The sequence below is a fragment of the Anguilla anguilla genome, chromosome 12 (genome assembly GCF_013347855.1).
Source record: "Anguilla anguilla isolate fAngAng1 chromosome 12, fAngAng1.pri, whole genome shotgun sequence".
In the NCBI taxonomy this organism is placed as follows: Eukaryota; Metazoa; Chordata; class Actinopteri; order Anguilliformes; family Anguillidae; genus Anguilla; species Anguilla anguilla.
The window spans coordinates 25,703,989-25,730,231 of NC_049212.1; the positions used below are offsets into that span (position 1 = coordinate 25,703,989).

Genomic DNA, 26,243 nt, shown 5'->3' on the forward strand with positions numbered 1-26,243 from the left:
ATTAATATGACATACGTTGCCGTTCTGTGAAAAGCAAAAATAAAAAATAAAAAATCCCTCATGAGGGACAAAAACATCTTATTAAATTGAAATGAGTTGAACTGAATTCAGTTGAACCAAACTGAACTGAAACAAACTGAAATAGGGAACACCGTAAAGAGCATCAGAACAGTTTTCCAAAACCAACAAGAAATATGCGACCTGCTTCATAAATCGGCAAACCAAAACCAAAAGAGTTTTCGGAGCGAAAGGACTGTGAAAGTGCAAGTCATCGAAGCCATCGCCACGGTTTGAGCTGGGGAGCGAAATAACAGCTCCGGCTGTGCAGTGAAAGTGGCGAGTTGTGGCAGCTCAGAAACAAGGTGAGAAACCACAGTGAGATTTCCCAGCTCAGCCTAACTGGGTAATGCCATTATCGCTGGAAAAGTGAATTCAGCTCTTCCTCACTAAACCACAAACACAGTCACTCATTTTACCTTGAATGTGTGACAAAAAGTTTGGGAACATTAAATGCGTGATCACGGATCAAGAGCGAGTCTCACTGTAATGTCCACGTTCTGGCTAGATTTGGTGACGGGCTCTATACGATTTTAACTCAGTTTGATGTATTTAGACATACGTCGTTTATCTCTAAATCTGTGTCATTGATCTGTTGCTGCCTGTCTTGGCCAGGTCACTCTTGGAGAAGAGATTTTGAATCTCAATGAGTCTGTCCTAGTTAAACAAAGGTTAGAGCACTGCGGACTTCCAAAACACAAAGGGCAGCGCTGGCGGTCCGTCGTCGGACACAGCTTCCAGTCGAGTGCTAAATAACATCAGCAGATGCTCGGCTGCCGCCGTGGATGCCAGACCGATTTTAAAACCCTGTATTTTACGGCTCTACTCTGTCACACGAGGGTCTCAGTAGAGTGGTAATCTGGAGAGAAAAAAAAAATGGGGGGGTGGGCAGAAGAAAATGAAATGCTGGCTACAGCCCTGAGTTCCTGGACAGTTAATTAATGTTTCAACAGCCACTGAATGTGCCCTGAGAGTCACTGAATCAAATGGAATCAGTAACCGTACATTCTCTCGCTATCTCTCTCTCTCTCTCCTCCATTCCTTTCATTCTCTCTCTCGCTTTCTCTATCATTCTCTCCCCGCCGTGTTTCTCTCTCTCTCTCATCTCGCCCTGTCCCGACTCAAGAAGAAACAACCGTCAACAGGGAGGATTTATTTAATATTTCAGCAGGTCAGGACTGCAGCGCTTTGCTCAGTTTCAGAACTCGGCCAAAAGAGAAGAACTTGAGAGGTTGATGATTGAAAAAAGGAAAAAAAGCGAGGGGGAGAAAAAAAAAAAAGAGAGACCACCCCCCCCCCCCCCCAGCCGTCGTTTCTGTGCCGTGCTCCACGACCTCCTTCTGCATTGACCAGAGCTAACAGTCAGGATTCAAAGGATGACATGGGTGTGTTGGGAGGGGAGTTTAAAAAGATGAGATAAAAACAATGCATGTGATTCAGAAGAATGCAGACGCTCGCTAGCTCCCTCCTTAAGGAGCGCTGACCCAGGAACCTGGCCTCATCCTTCATGGACATCTGCACAGGAGATGTCTGATGATTCAATGGCCAAAGGGTACAGGGCGACTACTGAAATGGTGTCTTCTGTTCCAACCGCTCCACCATAGGCAAAATGAGGTTAATGGAACGAAGCAGGTCTGTTGACATTGGCTTTCCCCCTAGGGGGCGCTCTTATGACCCGCAGGCCAGTGGAGTTTCACCAATATGTCGCCTTTTCCAAGCGAGAGCAATTTTTCTGTCCGCGGAAATACTCCACAGAGTGGCCCGTAGAGGGCGCCGTGCAGCCTAGGAGGCCGGGACGAGGCGCGGCGAGGAATGGCGAAGAGCCGGCCGGGGGCGGCCCTTCCGGCACGGAACCCGGGAGCCTGGCAAGCAGGCCCCTGAGACACGCCGTGCGCCCGCTAACGCTGCGTCCCGCTAACGCTAGCCACCAGAGCCCCGTCTGACCTCCTTCATAAAGCGGACCTGAGGAGGGGGGGGCGTTCCAAATATCTCACTCCTCCCAGAGACTAAAAATTGATGGTAAAAATAACAGTGCGGATTTGGAAAACCACATCACTCTCTGCCTCAGTTTATTAGGAGATAAATGTGTTTTATGAACGCGTAAATCATCATCTAACAATGATTCAGGCAATCTCTCCAGCTGGAGTCCAGGATAAATGGCATTATTGAATTTTATTGCAAATAACAAGTGAAACCTGCGATGTTTATTTAGAGCAGGAGACGAGGGTAGATGCGATAAATAAAGGCAATTTAGACTATCTCAAGGTTCCTGAATTTTGGAGGGGACTTGATGAGAAATCCAAGTGTGCTCCTCTACTGAAATCTACTGCTTATCGTCTGAAAGAGTTAAGAGGAGAGGAAAGTTGGGGGGCAAACGAGTTATTTCCCTAATGAGGCCTAATCAGTAATCAAATCTGAATGAATAATGAACACAGAGGGGGTGCACACCAGGGCACCATCCCAAAAACTTTTCCTAACTTTGTCCTCTCTCTCTTCCACTCTTGTCATTTCTTCACACTTTCCTGTTACACCGGTCTCATTCTCCTCTCCATCCAGTGCTCTAGAAGTTTTTAACTATCCTTCACTCCAGTTTCACCCCCCCCTCCCCCCCCACCCACAGATACACAGCTGCCTGCTCCCTTTGATTTCTCCTCGCCCCAGATCTACACCGTAATGAGCAGGGAGCCGAATCAATAATTCACCGGGGTCTGAATGGAAAGCAGGGTGATCAGCGCTTGTTTAAGGGAAGAGAATGTAATCAGCGCCATTCAGGAACCTGCCTTTCCCGGTGAAAGGCTTGCCGCTCGTCCCCCTTCCCCGTCGCCCCGCTCTCTCCCGTTCGCTCCCCCCGGCGGCCGCGCGGTCGCACCTGGGCCCCTCGCGTCGGCGTGCCGGGCGCGGCTCCAAAAACCGCTCCGCTCCCGTCGGGTTCTGCCGCGAACACGGGGGTTTTTCTCCCGTTGGACGGACCCGCCTTCCCGCCGGCCGCGGCCGCTCGAGGGGGGCGCCGGCAGGGAGCGAGCCGCCCGCTTCAGGTGCCAGGGCGGAGCAGTGCTCACGGAACCGCTGACTGGGTTCCAAGGCCGGCCGCTGCGACTCCACCCCCGAGCCCGGCACTTATCCCCAACTGCGTTTGCAAACATACGGCCGTGCAAAAGCACGTCCTGCACAATGTGAGCGACAGGAGCGCCCGCTAAGCAAATAAGCTAGCTTTGCTGGAAATGAGACCGTCTCTCTCACTCTCTCTCTCTCTCTCTCTCCCTCTCCACAGTGCCCCCCGAGGACCCCATTATTAACGGCGCGCCGGTGATCAGCCTGAGAGCGGGCGACCCCCTCAACCTCACCTGCCACGCCGACAACGCCAAGCCTGCCGCCTCCATCATCTGGATCCGAAACGGCGAGGTGCTGAACGGGGCCATGTACTCCAAGGTAGGGGCCCAGGTGTGTGTCCGAGGGGGCGGGGCGGGTGGTGGAAAAGAGGCGGGCGGGCAGGCGTGGGGGGCGGGGCCAGATCAGCGCACTCACACAACGGAGTCATCAGCAGGGAAGGGAGCACGAAAAGAAACGAGAGAAAAGATGAATGGAATGTTTTTTTCTGAAAAGGCCCGAGCGGTAAAGGACAACAAGATGGATGGATACCTCCGAAAGTTTCACGAAGAAGTATGAAACCAAAATAAAAAAAAGTTCTTTGAGAATTCATTTTATTAGCAGCTAGCAGGCAAATCGCAGTGTGGTTCTTGAAGAAGGGGCGTTCCCGGAGCAGGAGGCTGAGGCTGGGAGACGGGCGTTTGTTTACACCCTCTGGGTATTGCTTTTGCATGAGCGTTGGGCTGGAGTGATGGGAATCTGAGTCCCTGGGGTCCTGGGTCTCCTCCAGGCTCGTGGGAAGATGTTTCTCTCTCCTCGGCGAGCGCGCGGTGTCAGCACGAGCAGGCAGATGGAGGCGGGATAAAGCTCTCATTACACCCTCACCGTTAATCTCTCCTCCTTCCCTCTCCCAGCTCCCCACAGCCAGCCACGTCCTCAGAAACCTGCGCCCCGCCCTGCGAACGCAGGCCCGCCAGCCTCCCCGCTGATTTCCTCCGGGTCCGGGGGTCCGAGGGGTCCGGGGGTCGGGGGGTACGGGGGTTGATTTGCCTGCGCGGGGCGTAGTTTGCGCGCAGTGGAAACTCCATTATTGATGCCTTCTCGGGTGATGTGCTCACGCGCCGGCTCTCACAGGTCGGGGATTTCACGGGGACGAGATGCGGGGGTTTGAAAATGGTCCCCAGGGGAAGCTCTCCGGTGACACCCCCCCCCATTCCCCACCAACCTGACATCCCCTTCCTAACCTTTCGAGCAGTTACTTCAGCCCTAGATGACAGAATGCACGATCACAGAAGTGCATGTCTGTACAAATCAACTGCACAAAGAACTCTTTCCAGGCACAAATATAATGAGGGGGTTTGATCCCATTACGGGTCTTTCTCTGGCTTTTAAGAGGCAGGTGAATGCCTCTGATTGAGCTGAAATGGAAGAGTACACCATTTGGACGAAAAAAAAAAAAAAAAAACCGTTGGAGACAGTTTCTCTGTTAATGTCTGTCTATAAACACGACACTTGAAATCCTCTACCTCGCCAAATGCACAGACTGAAACCGAGCTTAATGTGAGCAATCCCTTCCGAGGTTCGTTCCAATAAAGCACAATGTGTTCAATTAAAAAGTCATTATTTTGCCTGAATAATGGAAGTTGAGTGCTTGGATGGATAATTGACTGCCCTTAAAGGCTCTCTTCTATTGTTAATGAGAACAAACGAGGACAGATGTCGGGGAGCGTCGCCGCGCCTCTGACGGGTCGCTGTGACCGGGGGAACGGGACGTACCGCCGCGAGGCCGCGTCCCCGAGGGCAGGCGGGCGCGTGACGGACGGGCCTGCCGAGCCAGGAATCGACGTCGGCTCCTGCCGGGTCCGAACGAGAGGCCAGGCGCGAGATTCGCCGTAGAACACCGGAGTCTTTAGGGAGGGAATGGGGGGGTAACCTGCGTACATGGGGACCCCCGGGTTGCGGGGGAGCACCAGCTCGCTGCCTGGTGGGCAGTTCGGCTCGTCTTCTCTGCGTGGATGAGCTCCCGTCTCCCCCTCTTTCCGTTCGCCCCCCACCCCTCCCCAGTCTTCAAAGTGCCGTCTTTATCCGTCTCTCAGTTTCATTATTTTCTCCTCTGCCTTCATCTCGGCAAACTTTGCCACATAATTAGAGAGATTTCTTTTAAATAGCAGCGCTCACAAAAAAGCAAAAAAAAAGAGCCTTCTGGAAAGTTACTAATTAACTTCTGAGAACGTACATGTTTTATAGTCATCCAGTACATTCAGACAGGTAGAATGCTGAATGGCGGACTGGAATATTAATTTGAAGTGTGCCATACTGGTGTAGTTTTCCTTGGCTCATTGTTTGATTTGCTTTGTTTTTCGTAAGTTTCTTGCTTCTCCATTGTCAGATTTTTTCCCTTTGTCAGGCTAATTAACCTCCATGGCTTGGTGGTAGTTTGGAAAAGTTAAAAGAAGCTTTTAATTAATTGGAAAGGGACGCTGAAAAAAAAGTAATCAGAAGTTGAGGCATTCGGATTAGATAAATTGATCAAAGGGTTACTCTGATAAAAAAGGAGGCCTTTTTTATAAGCAAACCCCCCAGCCCCCCAAAACATAAGAATTAGAGTATTATTCCAAAAGTGAAAGTGTGTATTAAACGAAGGCTCTGACAATTTATCCATTCTGAAGCCGTACAAAAGTCTGATAATGGGCCCTGCGACGCGATGGCGGGATGCTTCGCAATTAGAAGACGGCGGCTGCAATTGACCTCGCCAAACGTCTCCCTTTTTTCTCTCTTTTTTTTGTGCTCAAATGAGACTTATCAAATGAAAGGCCTGTTAAATTATCAACGGAATGCTAATGGCGTCCGACTCGGCGCTTGATTCGTTCGGGCGCGTAGCGAGGTCAGCGGCTCAAAGGGAGCGGGACGCCCCTGAAGGGGCTGTGATGCGGCGGCGAAGGTCTCTTCACACGCGCGTCGATCAGAAGGCATGTTTTTGCCAGTCCTCTGCGCGTAGCGCGTCGCGGCGCCGTTTATAGGTCTAATTATAAACATACGCGATGCCTTTTAAGACCAGTGTCTGCATGACTACTTAAACAGCACCCATAATCATGCATCCTTTCACCGCTGACACCCGAGTTCACAGAGCGCATAATGCTTTATAATAAGCGGTTTCGTGTCTCTGTGAATGATTCTCAGTTATTAGTATATTCTTTTAAAGCGACAGATATTTTTTTTTACCCAGGGCAAAATGTGTGTCTTACATTTGGAACGCTCCGCCTGCATCCAGAGGAATATTTACTGAAGCAAAGCGAGATAAGAACCTTACTCACGGTTCAGAAGTGATGCAGCCAGGATTCCAGTCTGAAGTCTCCCGGGTCCCCGTCTGGTTTCCAAACCACTGCAACACACTGGAAAAAAAAAATACATGAATAATTATGTGTGCTCTAGTCTGTCGTCTCAAGAATACTAATGAATGCGGATGGCTTGAGCCCTATTACTTACTTAAAGTAGCCTAAAGTTTTATTCTACTGACCAGTCTCTGCATCAGTTCGAACCAGGTTAAAAAAAAATATTAAATATATTCATTGATTTATTCGTCCAGGCCTATTACCAATAATCAATTTGATCAGCACAATTAAGTGAAAATAAAACCTCTTTGCCCCAAATAAAAGCATTAATTAAGAAACAAATGTATTATGTTGTGTACCACTCATTTACACAATGCTTTTAAGACACAAGTACAGTATGCACTGAAGAAAGCCAATTACTCTCAGCATTCCACAGGATGCCGATTCTCATTCTCGTACCCCGCCTGACGCTCCCTGTGCCCTCCGGCAGTGCAGTATAATGCTGAGGGAACCGGGCTTGTGGCTCAAAGGTTGCAGGTTCGATTCCCATCCGGCTGCTGAGGTTGCACCTTTGAGCAACATGCTTAACCTGCACTAAATCGCCCAGCCATATTAATGGACGGTGTGTGAGAAATGTGATCTGTAGGTCACAGTGAAAGCACGCCTACTTATAAAGTGATGTTCTCAAAAGACCGGGATAGGGAACCAAAATTTGACGGCACACGGACACTCCTAATTCACTAATCAGTGTGTCCAATACCTTGTATTTTTTTTGTTGTAGGATATCTTGACAGTGCCTGTCTGATAAGGGTGAGTGACCTGCCCAACCTTTAGAGAAGTTGCTAGTTTCCCTTTGCCGACCTATGGAAAAATTTAGAAACAGAAATGAGCTTTTTGCAAGCCTGAGGCTGCGATATGAGGAATGATCTGTTGGTGATTTTGGCTATTTTAAGAGCTGCCGGGCTGTGCGCGTGTGTGGGCTCCAGCACCGCATCGGGCACATACAAGATTAATGGCTTCAGACAGGTCTTGAGCAATGGGAGAAACAGCCCTGACTGTGTCAGGGAGGATATTACATTGACAGGCTCCTAAGCTGGCAGTCAATACGTTCCGCTTCCTGAAGGTAAGCACCACGGCATCAGCCCCGCAATGCTGAGGAAACCTCAGACCCTAACTACCATTTTCCTCCAGAGGACTCCGCTCAATTCAGAACAAGGTGAAAGAAGGGGAAATTCAGCTGATACTTTACTTTTTTGTCTTAGTTTTTTTTTTGGTAAAGCAGAAGACATGGAGAACGTCACTGGCAGAGGGAAAATATACATCTGCCTTCACGTATCCACCTTGCTACATCTTTCCTTTTGAAATTCTAGCAGCTGAACAGATTTTATTATACTTGTTATTTATTCATTTACCAAGGTGGGCATATAAAAACTCCTTTTGGAAGCCGCCTTGATAGCTACGTCACATGGAACTGAACAGCTCAGCAGCGGGTCCTCTGCTACAATCTTATTGGCTTACTGGGTCACCTGACTATGCTCGTTTACAGGTCATCCTGATGTAAATCGACGCCGCGTTGGTTTTACATGTGTTCAGAGCTTCAGGCCTCCACGCTGACGGCGACCTCTGCGGTCTTCGCCCGACGGGTCCGGGCGCGTGCAGAAAGAGGCGCAGCTCGGTGAGGAGGTGACCGCGCGTGTCCGAGCTCGCGGGAGGCCAATCTCCGTGTACCGCCGAGGCCGCTGCCAGAGCGGGGCCAGCCGCGGTGACCCCCAGGCCCTCCAGGAAAATAATCACACGTTCCCCGGCACACTGATGTGCATTCATTATTCCCCTCGCTTCGGTGGGATGGTAATACAAAGGTTCATTATGTCCCAGATCCAAATGAGAGTGGAAAAATGTAGAGGTAATTACTACTATTAGCAAGCATGCTGTCAATATCGCCGTGCCTGACAAGCATAATTATCATGTAACTTTTATGGGGGCTAAAAATGATATTATTCTCACCTTCTCAACCCCAGCTGGAAAGACGGGGCAGGGTGTCACACCACTGGTGACGATGTGGGTAGCAGTGAGCACTTCTAAGGAAAAGTACTGTCTGGAAAAACTTTACAGCAGCTTTCTGGAAAGCTTTACAGCTGATCTCTGGAAAAACATCACAGCTGCTCCCTGGAAAAACACCACAGCTGCTCCCTGGAAAAACACCACAGCTGCTCCCTGGAAAAACACCACAGCTGCTCCCTGGAAAAACATCACAGCTGCTCTCTGGAAAAATATTACAGCTCCTCTCTGGAAAAACATAAACTCTCTAGAAATCGCAGAGAAAAATATCTGGGGGACATAAAAGACGATTGCTTCCACTGTGCCATTTTCTGAGCGCTTGCCAAATTGTATTTATTGTTTAAAGTTTGATAAATGCAAAGAAAAAAGCTTTGGAAAAACATGTTTTGTTTCTTTTCTGCATGAATTATTCAGAGCTCTCCAGCTCTAGGCAAGTCTAAATGACTGAAAAGCATTCTGCAAACAGTGTTTATTGAGCTTACGCCACACACAACTTTTTTCACTGCCTCTTTCCCTCTGTTGTTATTTGCAGGTTTGTTTTTGGATGATTTGTTGTGTACGTTTGGGCAGATTGGTAGAGCTTGAAATAAAAACGGTGGCGTATGATTTGCCAATGCAAACAGAAGCGGAGCAGGAACACAGGTGATTGGTAATAAAAGTTTATGCGCTGGATTAAAAAGCGGCCTTTTTCTTGTAGCGCGAGGCGGCTGCTGGAAAGGTCTGCTGTCTCTCCGTAACGACGCTGTCGCCACTCACTCTGACGTGGGTGGGCTGCGGCGTGTGCGGCGACGATGTCAGCCTCAGTGCTACGTGCACTGGGTCCAGGCTATCTGCTTTAGCGGGTGGACGAGTCATCGGGCAGCGCTCTCCCCCGTGCAAGTGACCCCGCAACGTTTGGACCCCCGTTCTCCCAAGCGACAGCGCAGGATGTTACATCATGGGGCCGTGGTACCAGTGGGTTTAAAATCCTAAGCACGGACGTTCCAGTTAACCCTCAGATGACACTGTGACTCAAACACAACCCCCCCCCCCCTTCGTTCCCTCTCCCCTGCAGACACTCCTACGGGATGGGCGGAGGGAGAGCACCGTCAGCACCCTCTACATCTCCGCGTCCAACATCGAGACGGGCCAGCAGATCACCTGCCGCGCCTCCAACAAAGCGGTGCCCAACGGCAAGGAGACCAGCGTCACCATCGACATCCAGCGTGAGTAGGCCCCGCCCTCTCCCTCCCACCCTGCGCTGCGATTGGGCCAGCCAAATGCAGGTCTCAGCATTACAGCAGTGCGCTTCTTCACCTGCACCCTAATCTGCATAATGCAGGCCCAATCACATTGCAGGACAAATAATGGCAGGCATTAAAATCACTACGAGAGTCAGTAGTGCCATACAGTACTGCTGTTGTGATTTATAATCTCTTCAGACTCCTGTGTGAAGGTCTGTGTGTGTACCGGTGTATGTTTTCTCCACTGCAGCCCAGAACACATTCTCAGACATACAGAACACACTGTCCTAATGGCCGACACCACTGCCTTAGACCCAACCACTAAGCTCTTTGTTCTTAACCCTGCATGTTCAACTAAACTAATCATACATGTTTACATGTACAGCCACAGGAGTTTCAACATTCAATCATAATCAATATTACTGCAAGAGTTTCTTTTTTTTAAGTAACATTTGCTTCAGTCCATTACAAGAAATTAACTATTTTTAATTAGACTGAATACGGGTCTAAGTTTCCGTGTCCTCAAAACGCAAGAGTTTTTGCTACTGCACCTATGTGTGAGAACATGGGCAGGAATCAGCTTTTGTCATTCATCATCCAATCGTCTCCTTGAGGACATGTCTGATTCCTGGTGAGACTCACCGGTCCTTCACAATAAGAGAGAAACACCTGAGCTTCTCTTCATTGAGTGAATAGCCACAGTGTGCATTCCTTTACAGTGAAGTGGGTGGGCTCCTTAAAAACGTTTTTTTTTTCTCTCTTTTTTTGCACGTTTCCCCCCTGCTTTTGTCACCCCTCCTCCGCGATCAATCTTTTAGACAGAGGCGTGCGCGCAGTCCTCCACCAAATGGAGAAAATAAGCCCGGTGCGTAAAATACCTTTCTGCTTCAGTTGTCACGGAATCTTTTTCGATCAAGAACTATTCGCCGTAAGTGAAGGATTTCGAACAAAGGAATTTTACATCGCTCACAACCCCTTCAAAGCTATTAAGTATGACTAATATAGCAGAAAATGCTATTTAGAGATCCATTACTGTTGACGGCTCCATTCCTTTTATTATGTATGCTGTGGAGAAGCTCACAGCAGAATGTGGGGGGGGGGGGGGGGGGGGGGGGGGGGGGAAGCAGGAGAAACAGACAGGAGTGTAAAAATGATGAACAGTTGTTGGTGTTCACAGCCTTTCGAACGGCTCGATTCTTTTTATTTTTGCGTAAGGGGTAGCCAGACTCCTTTTCATAATTATTTTTTGTGGCATGTTTTTGCCTCACGAGCAGGCACAAGGAGTCATGGGTTTGGGATGGGGGGTGAGATGGTATTCGACTCACGTCTCGCTCCGGCTCAGGGGCTGCGTCGTTAGGGAAAGTAGAGATGTGGGGGGGAGGGGGACTTCAGAGCCTCGGAGGAGAAAGTTTCGGGGAAACGAAAAGTAAGAACAAATGAGAGTCGGGTTTATACTGTGCCGCATCCGGCCGCTGGCTGCCCTCCCCAACACCGCACCCCCGCACGCATTTTAACCAGCTGCAGTTCGCAAGGGCAACCGTGACTCACGCCGCGACCCGCTCTTTAAATCAGCCGCACAGAGAAGATAAGGAAACATGCCATAATTGAACTTTGATTCCGTTGTGCTGGATATTAATGGGATGACCCCCGACGCTTCCCGGTAGGCTCGCCCGAACCTCCGCGCCGGGCATGCTGGGTACGCGTGGCGGAGCAGCGCCCTCCGCTCAGCGCTATTTCAGACTCGCTGAGAACAGCATCCTTTAGACTGAGGGGGGGGGGGGGGGCTGGGGGGGAGGAGGCGGGAGATGCACAGGAAGACAAGCCGCTTTCAAAGGAGGGTAATGAGTGCTTAGGCATCACGCCGTCCTCGCCGCTCGGCAGGAGCCGGGCTAAAGGCTTCCGGGACCCGTTCTCCACCTGCGCGCGCCAACACAAACGGATGCCGGGAGGAAGAAAAATGGCTGCGAGGGGGGCGGGGGGGCGGCGGGGGGGGGGTGTAGTTTTGTAAAGCGGGGGGACGGGCGGCTGACGCTCCTTTGGTTTGGTTTGTTTACCAGGCGAACAGGTGTTTGATGAATAAGAGATGGAGGGAGGCGGGCGTTCCCCCCTCCCGTACCCCCCCAGCGCGGCCCGCGGGAGCCCAGCGCCCTCGCCTGGGGGCGCTGTGGGTTTAATATTAATGAGGGACAGCTGTAGAGGAGGGAGGGGCCGCTGGGAGCTCGCTCCCCCTGCCTTGGGGCGCTGCAGATTTAATATTAATGAGAGACAGCTGTGGGGGGGGGGGGGGGGGGGGGGCGAGTAGCGGCCATTCTCACCGCACCCTTCTCAGCGCTTGCTGCCCCCCCATGTGAAATTCTGAGCCCCCCCGACCCCAGCTCGTGCCATTAACCATGCCAGGTGCTCTTTACTGAGGGAAAAGGAACAAAAGAACCCTCATAATTGCTGAGGAAAGAATCCTCTTTGCCACTTTTCCTCTTTTCTCTTTCTCCATTTCTTCCTGCACCTTTTTCTCCTTCTTTCTCTACCCCTCACCTTCTGCCCTTTTATCTCTCCTTTTCCCTTTTAACTTCTTTTCCCTCTAACTAAACCATCTTTTAATCTTTCTTTCTCTCCAACCTTATTCTATGTACCCATTCTCTCCTTCTCCCTCTCGATCTCTGTCTCAGTCTCTCTCCCTCTCTCCCTTCCCGCTCTCTCTTTCTCTCCCTATCTCCTCTCCCTCCCTCTCTCTCTGGCTCTCCCTCCCTCTCGCTGCCCCTCTCTCCGCCTCTCTTCCCCCTCCCTCAGTCTCTCCCACTCCCTCCCTCCCTCCCTCCCTCCCTCAGTCTCTCCCACTCCCTCCCTCCCTCCCTCCCTCCCTCCCTCCCTCCCTCTCTCTCTCTCCCCCTCTCTCCCTCCCCTGGTGCAGTGGCAGGTACACTAGCGCAGGCACGGCTCGGACAAGCCTTTTTGAGCCCCATGTGCAATCCCCTTTGTTCCAGGGGAAACAAAGTAAACGCTCTCCCCACCGAATCCCCCCTCAGGAGCCCCATTAAACTGCCCCTCCCGCTGAGGGCCTGCTGAAAGGATAACATGCCTGCCTCGTCAGGTGAGCGCACCCAGACCTCATTACAATACGGCTCAAATAACAGGTGCTGCGCCCATTAGCCGTAGCGCTGCCATTCCTCACAAGCCCAAAGCTGCCGTAGCGGTGGAGGTTTGGAGGTTAAGCCCAAAGCTGCCGTAGCGGTGGCGGTTTGGAGGTTAAGCCCAAAGCTGCCGTAGCGGTGGCGGTTTGGAGGTTAAGCCCAAAGCTGCCATAGCGGTGGAGGTTTGGAGGTTAAGCCCAAAGCTGCCGTAGCGGTGGCGGTTTGGAGGTTAAGCCCAAAGCTGCCGTAGCGGAGGCGGTTTGGAGGTTAAGCCCAAAGCTGCCATAGCGTTGGAGGTTTGGAGGTTAAGCCCAAAGCTGCCGTAGCGGTGGAGGTTTGGAGGTTAAGCCCAAAGCTGCCGTAGCGGTGGAGGTTTGGAGGTTAAGCCCAAAGCTGCCGTAGCGGTGGAGGTTTGGAGGTTAAGCCCAAAGCTGCCGTAGCGGTGGAGGTTTGGAGGTTAAGCCCAAAGCTGCCGTAGCGGTGGAGGTTTGGAGGTTAAGCCCAAAGCTGCCGTAGCGGTGGCGGTTTGGAGGTTAAGCCCAAAGCTGCCGTAGCGGTGGCGGTTTGGAGGTTAAGCCCAAAGCTGCCGTAGCGTTGGAGGTTTGGAGGTTAAGCCCAAAGCTGCCGTAGCGGTGGCGGTTTGGAGGTTAAGCCCAAAGCTGCCATAGCGGTGGAGGTTTGGAGGTTAAGCCCAAAGCTGCCGTAGCGGTGGAGGTTTGGAGGTTAAGCCCAAAGCTGCCGTAGCGTTGGAGGTTTGGAGGTTAAGCCCAAAGCTGCCGTAGCGGTGGCGGTTTGGAGGTTAAGCCCAAAGCTGCCATAGCGTTGGAGGTTTGGAGGTTAAGCCCAAAGCTGCCGTAGCGGTGGAGGTTTGGAGGTTAAGCCCAAAGCTGCCGTAGCGGTGGCGGTTTGGAGGTTAAGCCCAAAGCTGCCGTAGCGGTGGCGGTTTGGAGGTTAAGCCCAAAGCTGCCGTAGCGGTGGCGGTTTGGAGGTTAAGCCCAAAGCTGCCGTAGCGTTGGAGGTTTGGAGGTTAAGCCCAAAGCTGCCGTAGCGTTGGAGGTTTGGAGGTTAAGCCCAAAGCTGCCGTAGCGGTGGCGGTTTGGAGGTTAAGCCCAAAGCTGCCGTAGCGGTGGCGGTTTGGAGGTTAAGCCCAAAGTTGTAGTTCAGCCCTGGCGGTGAGTGCAGGATGGTACCTGCAGGGCGTTAGCTGCCGCTCCCCATTATTTATTCAGCTGAATGTGACAGACAGCGGACAGAGAGCAGAGCGAGAGCCTCGCTCCCTTTCCGTCCGACACTGATCTACCGCCGGGGCGGTATAACACTCGCCAGGGTGTGTGTGCGCGTGTGTGCATGCGTTTGTGCCTGCAGGTTGTGTGTGGTTTGTGCTTTTGTGTTATTGTTGGTGAGTAATAGTGTTCGCATTTGATAATGTGAATAAATGAGACTGTACACATTTGTATAAGTTATGCATCTGTGTGCGTGCTCTATTCACTGGAGTGAGGTAGTATACATACCTGAATGCGTGCGCGTTTGTGCGTATGTGTGTGTGTGTGTGTGTGCATGAGTGTGTGTATGCGTATGCATGCGAGTGTGTGAGTATGTGTGACTGTAGGTGTGAGTGTGTGTGTATGCATGCGTGCGAGTGTGTGTGTTTGTGTATGCATGCGTGCGAGTGTGTGTGTTTGTGTATGCATACATGCGAGTGTGTGTGTGTGTTTGTGCATGCAGGTGTGTGTATGCATGTGTGCGAGTGTATGCGTGTTAATCCTTATTGACAGTGCGTATCCGAGTCGCCTGCTGTTTTTTCCCCTGGTTGGCTGGGCAGGTGTCTGATGGATTGTCTGTCCTTTCAAAGTTCACTGAATGACAGGTTTATTCAGTGTGATAATGTCGGCACCAACAAAATTAATTAAAGGCCCTTAGACTGAAAACACTCCTACTGCAACGCACATTCCAGCCTAACACGATTTCCTTCCCATACTTTAAAGGGCTGCTAAATTAGAGTGATCTAAACATTACCAATTCGCTATTTTTCAGCTTAAGAGCGTAAAATTAATTGAAGCATAAGGACGGCTGGAGCTTTCCTCGTTCAGCACGGAAACGCTAACGGTCCCTGACAGGCTGCATTACTTCCCTGCTAAACACTCACCGCACAAGCACACCAACAAAGGAAATATGACCAAAGGTCAGGGGAATTAGCATCTGAATAAGAGCAAATCAGCGCCATAAGACAGAGCAGCCCTCGGACTGCAGATTGCCTGTTTTAGAAGTCTGTATGTGTATTTATATGGCACAGTTACCCCGAGGTGCTTTCCCTCTCTGACGCTCCTGATTTTGGGCTGATTGCGTTATTGTTTCCTGGGAGCGCGACGCGACCACAGCTCTCTTGGGGCAAAAAAAAACACAAAAGAAATCTCAGCTGCTCGAACCCTGGACACCTCGCAGCCATGCTAATTTAATGCAGTACCCCCCCCCCCCCCCCCATGCTATCCCCCTTTCCGCCATTCCATTCCATCCCCCCCATCCCCCCCCCGCCCACGCACAAACACACGCGCACACACCCACCCAGTGCACTGTGGTCCCTTGCAGAATGGCAGAGGGTGGTCGCTTGAATAAATGAATTGAAAATAAGCCGGGGATGAAAATAATGCCATTTGTTGAGAATAATTATTGGGGAAATGCAGATGTGCACGCCGGGGGGTGTGTTATCGGGGGAGCGGGTGGGACGGGGGGGGGGTGTCTGAATGCGTGCGTGCATGCATGTGTGCGCTGACTGTCCTAACCCACTTTTACCCCGTACACGATGCCATGGGCACACAAGTGCAGCGGGGCTAGCCGGAGTCTGATGGTATTGTCCTCGCACAGTCAGGACTGGACCGACAGGCCCAAGGGTGCGGGTCACAACATTCCGTACAGGTTTAAGAACCCGCACCTAATGGAGCCGACATCCCGGGGTGGGAGCAGCCAATCGGCTCGCGTGACGCAGGGAACGGAAGCGGCTCCGCAGCTGGCAAAGCTTTCACGCTCTTATTTTAGCATTTTATGTCTATTTAAGGATGTGTGGGTGTGGCTCGCTCCACTCATATAGGGCTATGCTACAGGCCCATTTGGGTGCTGTGTTTTAACCCAAATCCAGCTTTTTCATCTCAGAGATGCAGCTTCTTCACAAATACAATATCTAGGAAAGAGTACTTGACTCGCATAGACTTGCCAACATTCCCATTATGGCCTTTAATGTTGTGCTATATCATTTTATAGTGTCATTTTATTAACTTGTAATCGGACAGATATATAATATGGGGAAAGCGATAACATCACATTGCGTTATACTGTATGCATACGTTTTTGACAAGTGAACAAAGTTGTTAATGACGATGTAGATTATAGCTGACTGGAGATCTTGGGAAGGAGTTTAAGAGGACAGCCAGCAGTAGTATGCCACTCTTCGGCAGCTTGCTGGATTGATCTTACTGTTGCTTTGTCATGAACTGTCACCCCATCTCAGTCCTGATCACCCCACACCCCACACACACACACACACACACACACATGCACACACACACGCACACGCACACACACACATCTCGCCACTGAAACATTCAATCCCAAATGCAGAGCCGTCAATCAAGCCAGACACTGGAGAGAGATGACAGGTTTGCATAATGAGATTGTCTGCACTGAGGGTGTGTGTGTGTGTGTGTGTGTGTGTGTGTGTGTGCGTTTATGTGTGCGTGCATGCATGCATTCCGTGTGTAAGTGTGTGTGTGTGTGTGTGCGAGTATGCGTGTGTGTATGTACATTTCCATAAAAACATCATTCCTTGAGTTACTCTTCTATGGGCACACTTTAGAGTTTGAAAGGCACAAACAGAAACAAAGGCCTAATGAACAAAAAATGAAACAAGAAACATCTGTCCTCATTTCATATAAATGAACAGAAGTGGTTGCTGTACATGCTAATCAGAAATTAGCCCTGAAACTACAGCATCCATTCCCCCATAAGAGCCCAAAGCCGTCTACCGAGCCAAGCAATACATAAAACATGCAGCTATGAAGGGCTTACTCCTGATTTACTATGATTTAGTATTAGTCACTCCGCCGAAACAGAAGTTGTTTCTTGCGGCTCATCCTCGCGGAGAACATCTGTTTAGAATGACCCGGAGATGCTGGGGATTGAGTTTTAAGAAAAGGAAGAAAGCAATTACGCCGGCGCGTCTCAGAGCCTGGAGAAGCTGGCCCATTCTCCAAGACGCCATCTGGCTCTCTCTTTGAACTTCCCATCAAACGCTGTCAGCAGACTACTGTCTTTTTTATCCCGTCGTCGTTGTCATCACTGAGCTCTCCCCCCCCCCCGCCCGCTGCTTCTCGCCTTCGCTCTCTTGTGGCCTCCAGAAGAGTTCAACGAATTAGGGAACCTGCATATTGATGGGCTGTCGAATGAAGCCTCAGTCAAGGTCGAGGTTGCGTGCATTTATACATCAAAATGACAGGCATTTGTCCTTTCTGTTAAATGGCTGCCTGGCTGGGTCGGAGGGGGGTCGTGGGCGGGGGCATCTTATCGATAAACTGCTCGTAAAGCCGTTTTTGCGGCTGTCAAGGGTCCCAGAGTGCACCCTTCTGTCATCCACCCCCCCCCTTACGATCGGGAACCAGCCCTAGTCACACGTCTAATTTCAGGAGTCGTAAATGACGGCAGAACGCACCCCAGAGTCGCTGCGGTTCACCAGTACCGCCCCACTAAGGGTGGGGCCTGACAGACTGGCATTCGGGGGAGAATTCCAGTGGGAACGGGAGCAGGGCCGAGCCGGAGCAGGGCCGAGCGGCTCTGCGATGTCGGCGTGTCGCAGACAGCCGGAACCAGCCGTGACAAGCAGCAGGGACGCCCACCTTCATGCTGCCGATGACCGGCCTAAGCCCCTCCTCTCCACCTCCCAAAAAAAACCGCGGCCCCTCCAGCTCTCCGCCCACCACACTGTCGCTCGGTCTCACCCGCTGATGCCACACACCGGCGCCGCAGGTCTCACTGAGGGCCATCGTAGGACGCGGCCCTGACACGGCCTCACCGCGTAACACCGATATCTTCCAATCCGCCCCGTGCCTGTCCTTGTGTGTGTCTGGATTGTACCGATGAGGCCCAGAATCACCCCCCCCCCCCGCCCCCCCTCCTCGTTGGAAGTCTTGTGCTCCAGAAAAACAGGCTTCGGGGGAAAGAGGCAGCAGGATGAATTTTGGAGCGCAGCTGGAGAGACTGGCGTTCCCGGGACCCTGGCAGCTGAGCCGGCCCGGCCCAGATGCAGGCCTGTGGGGCACACCGCCCCTGGCCCCGCACCGGACGCCCCCTCCCCAACAGCAGGGGCGCTCCGAGGCTCCCCTCCGGCGCGTAGGCAGTGGGAGGGGGGGGCGGAGGTACGACACCTGCGCCGTGAAGACGGGGGCCCGCTCCAAATGCCACAGGGTCCCCGAGCTGTTATCAACTTCCTCAGACCGCCCCGAATCCCAGCTCTATCCATCACAGCCCCCCCTCGCCCCCCACACGCCGCAGAGGCACCGCCGCCACAGCGCGTTCTGTGGGAGACAGCGAGGCATGCTGGGAAGCCGTGTGGAGGCGTAGAGCCTCCAGGCCAGCAGACCGACAGCTGAACTGTGCATATTGCAGTCATATCAGATCTGATGTTCTCAGATAATGTCATTTAGATGGCGCTGCTTAACAGCGGAAAGTAATGCGATGCCCTGACAGGAAAGACAGCGAGGGCTGCCGCGTGTTTCTGGTGAGGGGCGCTAAGACAGGGCTACGCCACCCCGGTCCTGCAGGGCAACGGTGGCCGCAGCTCACCCCTGGCCCTAGAGGTCAAAGGGCAGGCACTGCAGCCAATCACAGAAGCGCCACATTCACCCGATAAGCCCACTTTACTACACCCCCACCCCCATTAGTACATTTAATAAAAGCCATAAGACACAAGAGGCTACAGGGTGTTTACATTACATTTTAGGCAATTAGCAGACGCTTTTATCCAGAGCAATTTACACAGCTTACCTTCTTTGTATAAACAATCCATTTATAGAGCTCAATATTTCCTGAAGCAATTCAGGTTAAGTGCTTTGCTCAAGGGTGCAATGGCAATGCCCCGCCTGAGATTCAGACCTGCAACCTACAACCTGAGTAACAAGCCCAGGTCCCAAACCATTAAGCTACACTGCTGCTCCTTTTAAAACAAAAGAAACCCTGAGTTCTCCCAATCCATGCCAGCATCCGTGATATACCACAGCTTCAAACCATTGCAAATGATTTACAGCACTAACACACATTTGTAAAGTAGGGGTGCAGTCACTGTCACTAACACATATTTGTAAAGTGGGGTGCACACACCCTCACAAATGCACATTTGAAAATTGGGGTGCACACATCCACAATAACACACATTTGTAAGGTAGAGGGGCAGTCACTCTCACTAACACACATTTGTAAACTAGAGGTGCAGTCACTGTTGCTAACACACATTTGTAAACTAGGGGTGCAGTCACTGTCGCTAACACACATTTGTAAAGTGGGGCGCGCACATCATCACTAACGCACATTCGTAAAATTACACTCCCACATTTATAACACCGCTCCCCTCAATGCTCAACGAGAGGTGTCGCTGATCGCTCATCAAACGGCGGGACTGTCAAAACAGTTCACAGAAGTGTCAATCCATTTAAATACAGGCTGAGCTGAGCCAATTAACAGCCTCCAGGCCCATGCTCTGCACATAAAGCAACAATACTAAATGTCCAGCTCTGAACTTCTATGGAATAATTGCTTTTTATCAAACCCATTTAATGTGCCGACATACATAACCTTCATTGTTTCCCTGTAGTGCAGAGTGCCTTACAGACTGAAGCACAAAGAGTTCCATCTGAATTATCTTAAAGTGGACTGACTGATTGACACTGCAGTGCCGCGTTGGCCTACCCACCCATCGCAAAACACGGAGCGCGTGCAGAACTGTCTGCTGAGCGCCGTTGAGCGGTACAGGCGTCAGACTGCACAAGTGGAAGGCTTGAAAGATTTATCAAATGGGAAAATTGAGATCAGACAGCCGAAATTTTGCCCTCCAACTGAAAAGGTTAAGAGGTACAGGGGTCCCACTGGAGGAGAGCCTGAGGAATCCTCCTTTGATGCTGTGAGCGCTGTGCAGGACGCACACGAGCCGAAGCGGGCGGCTATTCAGCGCGTCGGACGTCCCCTCCAGCGCCTGGAGATGTTCGGGGAGCGGGCGCGGCATGCAGGGACCGAGGGGCCACCGCCCACCGCGTCCCAGCGACTCTGTGGCTCTCGGGAGCGCTCGTTCACCGAGCCCCGTCCCCTCTTCCCCCCGCCGCGGCTCCGGATGGCGAACGCGTCTGTGTTACCGATGCTAGGGGTAACGGAGACAACTCGCTCGTGCTTTAATGGAACGCGCTCTGAAAGGAGGACGGAGAGCGTAAAGAAGCCTCGTTTGTCTTCCTCGACACGACCGCGTAGGGATTAGAGGACGGTCTTCAGAGGAAAGCAGCAGCGCCTGACCCGTTAAAGATAAACGGAGTCACCGTTTATTCAACTGGCATAATTAACGCATCTGCTACTGTATCTGGAGCGCATCCTAATAGTGGATATTTTGATGGTTATTTGTTACTGTAATTGCAATTGCATTTGAATGCTGAGTGTGAGAATCAGTAATTACTTATTTATGATTGACCAATTACCCAGCAACTAATTTGTTGGGAGCTTTTTTCTTTCAAAGAAAAAAAGTAAAGATTATAAAAATGGATAATATGAGGGACTGTCCATATAGCAGTGAGAGAGATGAAGCCGTCAGACTGTTATCCTGAGGTGTGAGGTAAGTACATGAGAGGCGTAGTGATACGGAGGCTGTAGCAGTAACAGACTGACCTCTGACCTTTTCTGTTCCCCACAGACCTGCCTCTGGTTAACCTCTCTGTGGAGCCCCAGCCCATCTTAGAGGGAAACCTGGTCAAGTTCCACTGCTCCGCCAAGGCCAACCCACCCGTCACCCACTACAGGTGAGACCAGCACACACACACACACACACACACACACAGAAATAAACATACACGCCCACACACACACACTGACACCCAAGCATAAGCACCCTGCACCACAAAATACAGCCTGGGTTATCACCTTAGTGCAAGGCTAAGGTCAAGTCAAGTCAAGTCATTCAGATTTATATAGCACTTTTTCTGACCGAGTCAGCACAAAGTGCTTAACAGACATTGACATGTACACACAGGTAGAGAAATACCCATGTGTACATACGAGTATAGTAAAAGAAAAAACTATTTATTGTGGTTTAAAATGAGTAATTTAGAAACATACATCGGGCTAAAGCTTAATAAAAAGGAGATAGAGATTTTTAAAAAAGAACAAAAATCTAGATAAAAATAAATGAAAACAAGAGTCACTTCCCCCCAACTGGTAAAAAGAATAGTTTTAAGTTTAGATTTAAAACTGGCCACGGTCTCTGCGGTCCGAATGTCGATTGGAAGTTTGTTCCAAAACAAACTTTGTCTTCATCTATCAATCATCTGCAACTAAGCAGGTTCTCCCAGCTCTGGCTGAAAGCTGGCAGTAAAGGTGGAACTTAAACTGGCTCAATCAGGACCCAGATTAGCTGAGTCAGGTGGATAATTGCTTGGCTGGACTGAAAGTCTTCCAGGGCCAGTATTTCAAATTTTGGTAATCATATAAACAGAGTTTGTAATAAAGGCTTAACTACACAGCAATGACCCTGCATTGCGAATGCTCGCCTTTCAGCTCCAGCTGAGAAAAGCGAATTATACTCCTTTTTTTGCGGGATTGCGGCCGCGATCCGGAACCCTCGGAGCCGCCTTCTGAAAAATTAACCAACGGACATTGTGGAACTGACAAAGCAGATGGCTGCGAATTGGGGTCAGAGTTTCTCCGGCCCCAACAGATCTATAATGCATGCGTGAGCAGCTGCTGAGCCGAAATGGGGGGTCTCTGGCGTGGGGGTGGCGCGGTGGTGGGGGGTGGGCACCGCCCGTGCCTCAAACGTCCGCAAACGGCGCCCTCCGAGGGTCCCTCCCCCCGCCGTGGCCTTTCACGCAGACCCCATCCCCCGCCCTGCTCAACGCGCTCAACTACAACGCAAGAACACGGAAGAGGTGGAAAGCGGCTTTTTCCTCACTCGCATTCTTTGGAGTGTCAGGATGTGATAGAAATGTAATTACAGTGAGCACTGAGGCAAGCTGACAGGGGAACTTGAGAAACAAAAGAACCAGTTCAGACTGCATTTACCAGCTTTAACAATAAGGTGCGCCGCGATAGCGAGCCTAATGGTGTCACGGCATCACAGGAACTCCAAGACAGTGATTTATGCTCCCAATAATGAAGTCCCACGTTTGACTTAATGTGGGAGTTTATTATCTGAATGGAACATCAGTCAATGGGGACTTTTTTATACTGTATGTAATTTGAAGTTCATTTGAATCCCCCTTTTCCCGTGTAAGCTAGTTCATTAGCACGCGCCTGATCCCAACCCGACTCGCGCTGGCTTTCTCAGCCGCCCATTAGCGCGTTTGTTCTCCTGACGCGCGCGTTGCGAAGGTTCACGCAGTTTATCGGGGTGTACGGGCAGCCGCTGTTGATTGGCTCAGACTATTTCTATATCTCGTTAAAACGGTACGTCAGCGCTCTGAAATCTGAGCTACAGATGGTGAAGTGCTGCTACCTGAGCCACCAGCTCCTATCTTTGAGAAGTGTGATGCCTGTCTGCGAATTTACGAAGCGAGAAACTCAGCCAGGATACTGTGTGTGTGTGTGTGTGTGTGTGTGTGTGTGTATGTGTGTGTGTGTGTGTGTGGGGAGATCGATGATGATGAGGGTGGGGTGCCTGGGAGGCGGATGATTACTGAACACAAAGCATGTGAAGTTGGGGGGGTGCCTGTAGAGCCTGTAACAGTCTGTAGAACCTGTAACAGTCTGTAGAGCCTGTAACAGCCTGTAGAGCCTGTAACAGTCTGTAGAGCCTGTAACAGTCTGTAGAGCCTGTAACAGTCTGTAGAACCTGTAACAGTCTGTAGAGCCTGTAACAGTCTGTAGAACCTGTAACAGTTTGTAGAGCCTGTAACAGTCTGTAGAACCTGTAACAGTCTGTAGAGCCTGTAACAGTCTGTAGAACCTGTAACAGACACAGCTCCACAACCTGAACTAACACCAGGTCCTGTTGGAAAAATTGTTTTATTTCCTCATATATAAAGTAATAAAGTAACTTGTGCAGGTGCTGCATTTCTTGGGCTTGGAGAAATGTGATACAGGATCAGCGTGTTCAATGTGCTCCTCCATGCAGTTTCAGTGCAAAACCTAGAGCAGGTGTGACAAGCAAAATGTCAAAGGGAATCGGCAGGGCCATGAATTTACCAGAGGGGGGATGGAACAGATGCACTGTGCACTCACACGCAGGGAAACAGGAACAATCTCTCCATGCATGCAGCTCCAGGTCAGACACGGGTCCCTTCCTCGATTAGTTTAAAGACAAAAGATGGGCTAATCGCCACCCCGTGCAGGACCCTCCCGCTGTTATTCTGCACCACCTTGACGAGGGCCACATCGACGCCATTCTATCACCGGCAATTTCGGAGAAAGACTGAGAAGCTCAGGCCCCGGTGAGAGCTGACCGACTTGCCGACTCCATTTTACGGACCTCGGGAGTCTGCTCTCTCCTGCACTGAAAACATGAAACTAATCTGAAAATATTTTAAGTGCCGTGACGATCGCCCCAGGCAGCAATCGCACCGACCAGTCAGAAGCAGGGAAGCGGGGGGTCAGGATGGAGGAAGTACACAACCGCTCTGCATGGATCTGCGGCAGAAAGCCCACGCTCATGCATATTTATGCCTTTTATTAATTCTAAGAGGTTTTTTGATATGACTAGCCAGCCTTCCCGATTAAAGGTTGTACTGCTTGTAAAAACGTCCGTGGGGCTGATTGAGGGACCTGTAGGGAGGGTGCCGGGGGCGAGCCGGGGGGCAGCGCCCAGCGGGAAATCGTGCCTGGCGGGAAGCCAGGGTTAGGAGGGGAGGGGGCGGGGCGGGAGCGTGGCTACGCCGCCGCCGCCGCCGCCATAACGGAGCTCTGCGCGGGGTGAGGAGGCGGGAGGTGGGGTGTGGAGGGACCGTGCGGCAGGACAGAGGGTGAGGAGGGACTGTGCAGCGGACAGAGGGTGAGGAGGGACTGTGCGGCGGACAGAGGGTGAGGAGGGACTGTGCAGCGAGACAGAGGGTGAGGAGGGACCGTGCGGCAGGACAGAGGGTGAGGAGGGACGGTGCGGTGGGACAGAGGGTGAGGAGGGACGGTGCGGTGGGACAGAGGGTGAGGAGGGACAGTGCGGTGGGACAGAGGGTGAGGAGGGACTGTGCGGCGGACAGAGGGTGAGGAGGGACGATGCGGTGGGACAGAGGGTGAGGAGGGACGGTGCGGTGGGACAGAGGGTGAGGAGGGACAGTGCGGTGGGACAGAGGGTGAGGAGGGACGGTGCGGTGGGACAGAGGGTGAGGAGGGACGGTGCGGTGGGACAGAGGGTGAGGAGGGACGATGCGGTGGGACAGAGGGTGAGGAGGGACTGTGCAGCGAGACAGAGGGTGAGGAGGGACTGTGCGGCGGACAGAGGGTGAGGAGGGACGATGCGGTGGGACAGAGGGTGAGGAGGGACGGTGCGGTGGGACAGAGGGTGAGGAGGGACAGTGCGGTGGGACAGAGGGTGAGGAAGGACGATGTCAGGGCCCGTGGAGGAGGCCCTGGCTCGTTTGGAGTTCTGCCGTTCTCTCCCTCGCGTTTCCTCGTGCAGAGGTACGCAGCGGCACGCACGCGTGTTTCGCCGTTTCTTTCCTCAGCTGCGCCCGCTCTCTTTCCCCGCCAAACGGAGCTCACATTCATCCGCTGAGGATCACAGGCAAAAAGAAAAGAAAACACTGGGCCAGAATCAATATCGCAAACAGATTAAGTCCGCTGGTCCTGTATTTAGAGTCCGCTATTCCTGAGAAATGAACATCCTCAGGGGCTGATCTGAAATGAGAAGAATATAACACCCCAAACGCCGAACTCCTCAGGTCGTGTCCTCGCCTCTCTGGCAGTGCGTCAGAACGGTCATCGGCGAAGAAGTCCTCCCCCGCCTCCGCCCTTCTCTCTCCGGCTCAACTGCTGCCTCCTTCTTCGGGACCAAGCGCCTCACAAAAAAAAACAACCACACGGCATGAGTCACCAAATGCCACGGGGGAGGAGAGGCCATCGCCTTAATTTTTAAAGAAAATGAATTCAGTCACAAAAAAAAGGGGGGGGGAGGGGGGGACGCGAGGTCTTACCGAGGGCCACCGGGCTTTGAACCCCGGGCGTGCGTCTGAGCTCCAGAACGGTCCCAATCAAGAGGCTGGCGAGGAAAAGGTTCGCCTGCTCGATATTAAGGCCATTATGCAGGTGAATGGCGGCGAATTGGTCACGCATGAAAAATGCATTATGCCGCACTTAATCACGCGGGCGTCTGTTCCGGGGTCCAATCACGCGGGCGTCTGTTCCGGGGTCCAATCCAGCGCGCGGGAGCCGTGCGGCGGGGGGGCTGTGCAATTTGCTCGCCCTGATTTGCGAAAAGCATCATAAATTGCCATTTCCATTTACACATATTTAATAGAAACAAATTGTTCACCGCCCCCCCCCCTCCTCCTCCCTCCCCGTGTTTATAGCCATCAGGAAAGCTGCATTGTGAAATGCGCTACATGTGTGGAAACAGGAACGGGCGCGCGGCTCGAGGCCCATAAAAGGCGCTTTACACCAGAGCTGATGAATTCTGCTACATTAGACAGGTGCCTGATTTAGCGATGGCAGATTGCACAAAGAGCGCTTCGCGGAGAAAGGCGCGCAGGACGCGGTTTTGTGAGGGGTGCCGCTGGGAGCTCGCGGCATTTGGAACGGGCCTTGTGGGAGGGAAATGCAGGTGCTCGGAACGGCTGCCGTGTTCTGATTATTTTGGATCGGAACTAGCCACTCCCCCCGGGCTGAAACGCTCCAATTTCCTGCCGGCCAGTGCCACACTCCTCGCTCACCTGGAATCGTCAGCCCCGATTATGGGATGTCCGCCATCCAAGCTCCAACACATCGCCTTAACTCTTCACTGCCCAGAGGACACAAGCTCCTACACATCACCTTAACTCTTCACTGCCCAGAGGACACAAGCTCCTACACATCACCTTAACTCTTCACTGTCCAGAGGACACAAGCTCCTACACATCACCTTAACTCTTCACTGTCCAGAGGACACAAGCTCCTACACATCACCTTAACTCTTCACTGCCCAGAGGACACAAGCT

At 51.7% G+C, this 26,243-nt stretch overlaps 1 protein-coding gene across 12 annotated transcripts in view; it reads left to right on the plus strand.

The window, feature by feature from the left end:
* The window catches only part of kirrel3b (kirre like nephrin family adhesion molecule 3b), a 186,802-nt gene that overhangs the window by 136,605 nt on the left and 23,954 nt on the right, over positions 1-26,243 (plus strand). For 7 of the 12 annotated variants that reach the window (XM_035386165.1, XM_035386170.1, XM_035386173.1 and 4 more), the window contains exons 4-6: positions 3,329-3,498; positions 9,589-9,739; positions 20,819-20,924. In XM_035386165.1, coding sequence (XP_035242056.1) covers positions 3,329-3,498; positions 9,589-9,739; positions 20,819-20,924 — 427 coding nt within the window. The remainder of the gene's footprint in view (positions 1-3,328; positions 3,499-9,588; positions 9,740-20,818; positions 20,925-26,243) is intronic. The other 5 variants (XM_035386167.1, XM_035386177.1, XM_035386169.1 and 2 more) reach the window with 1 other exon arrangement.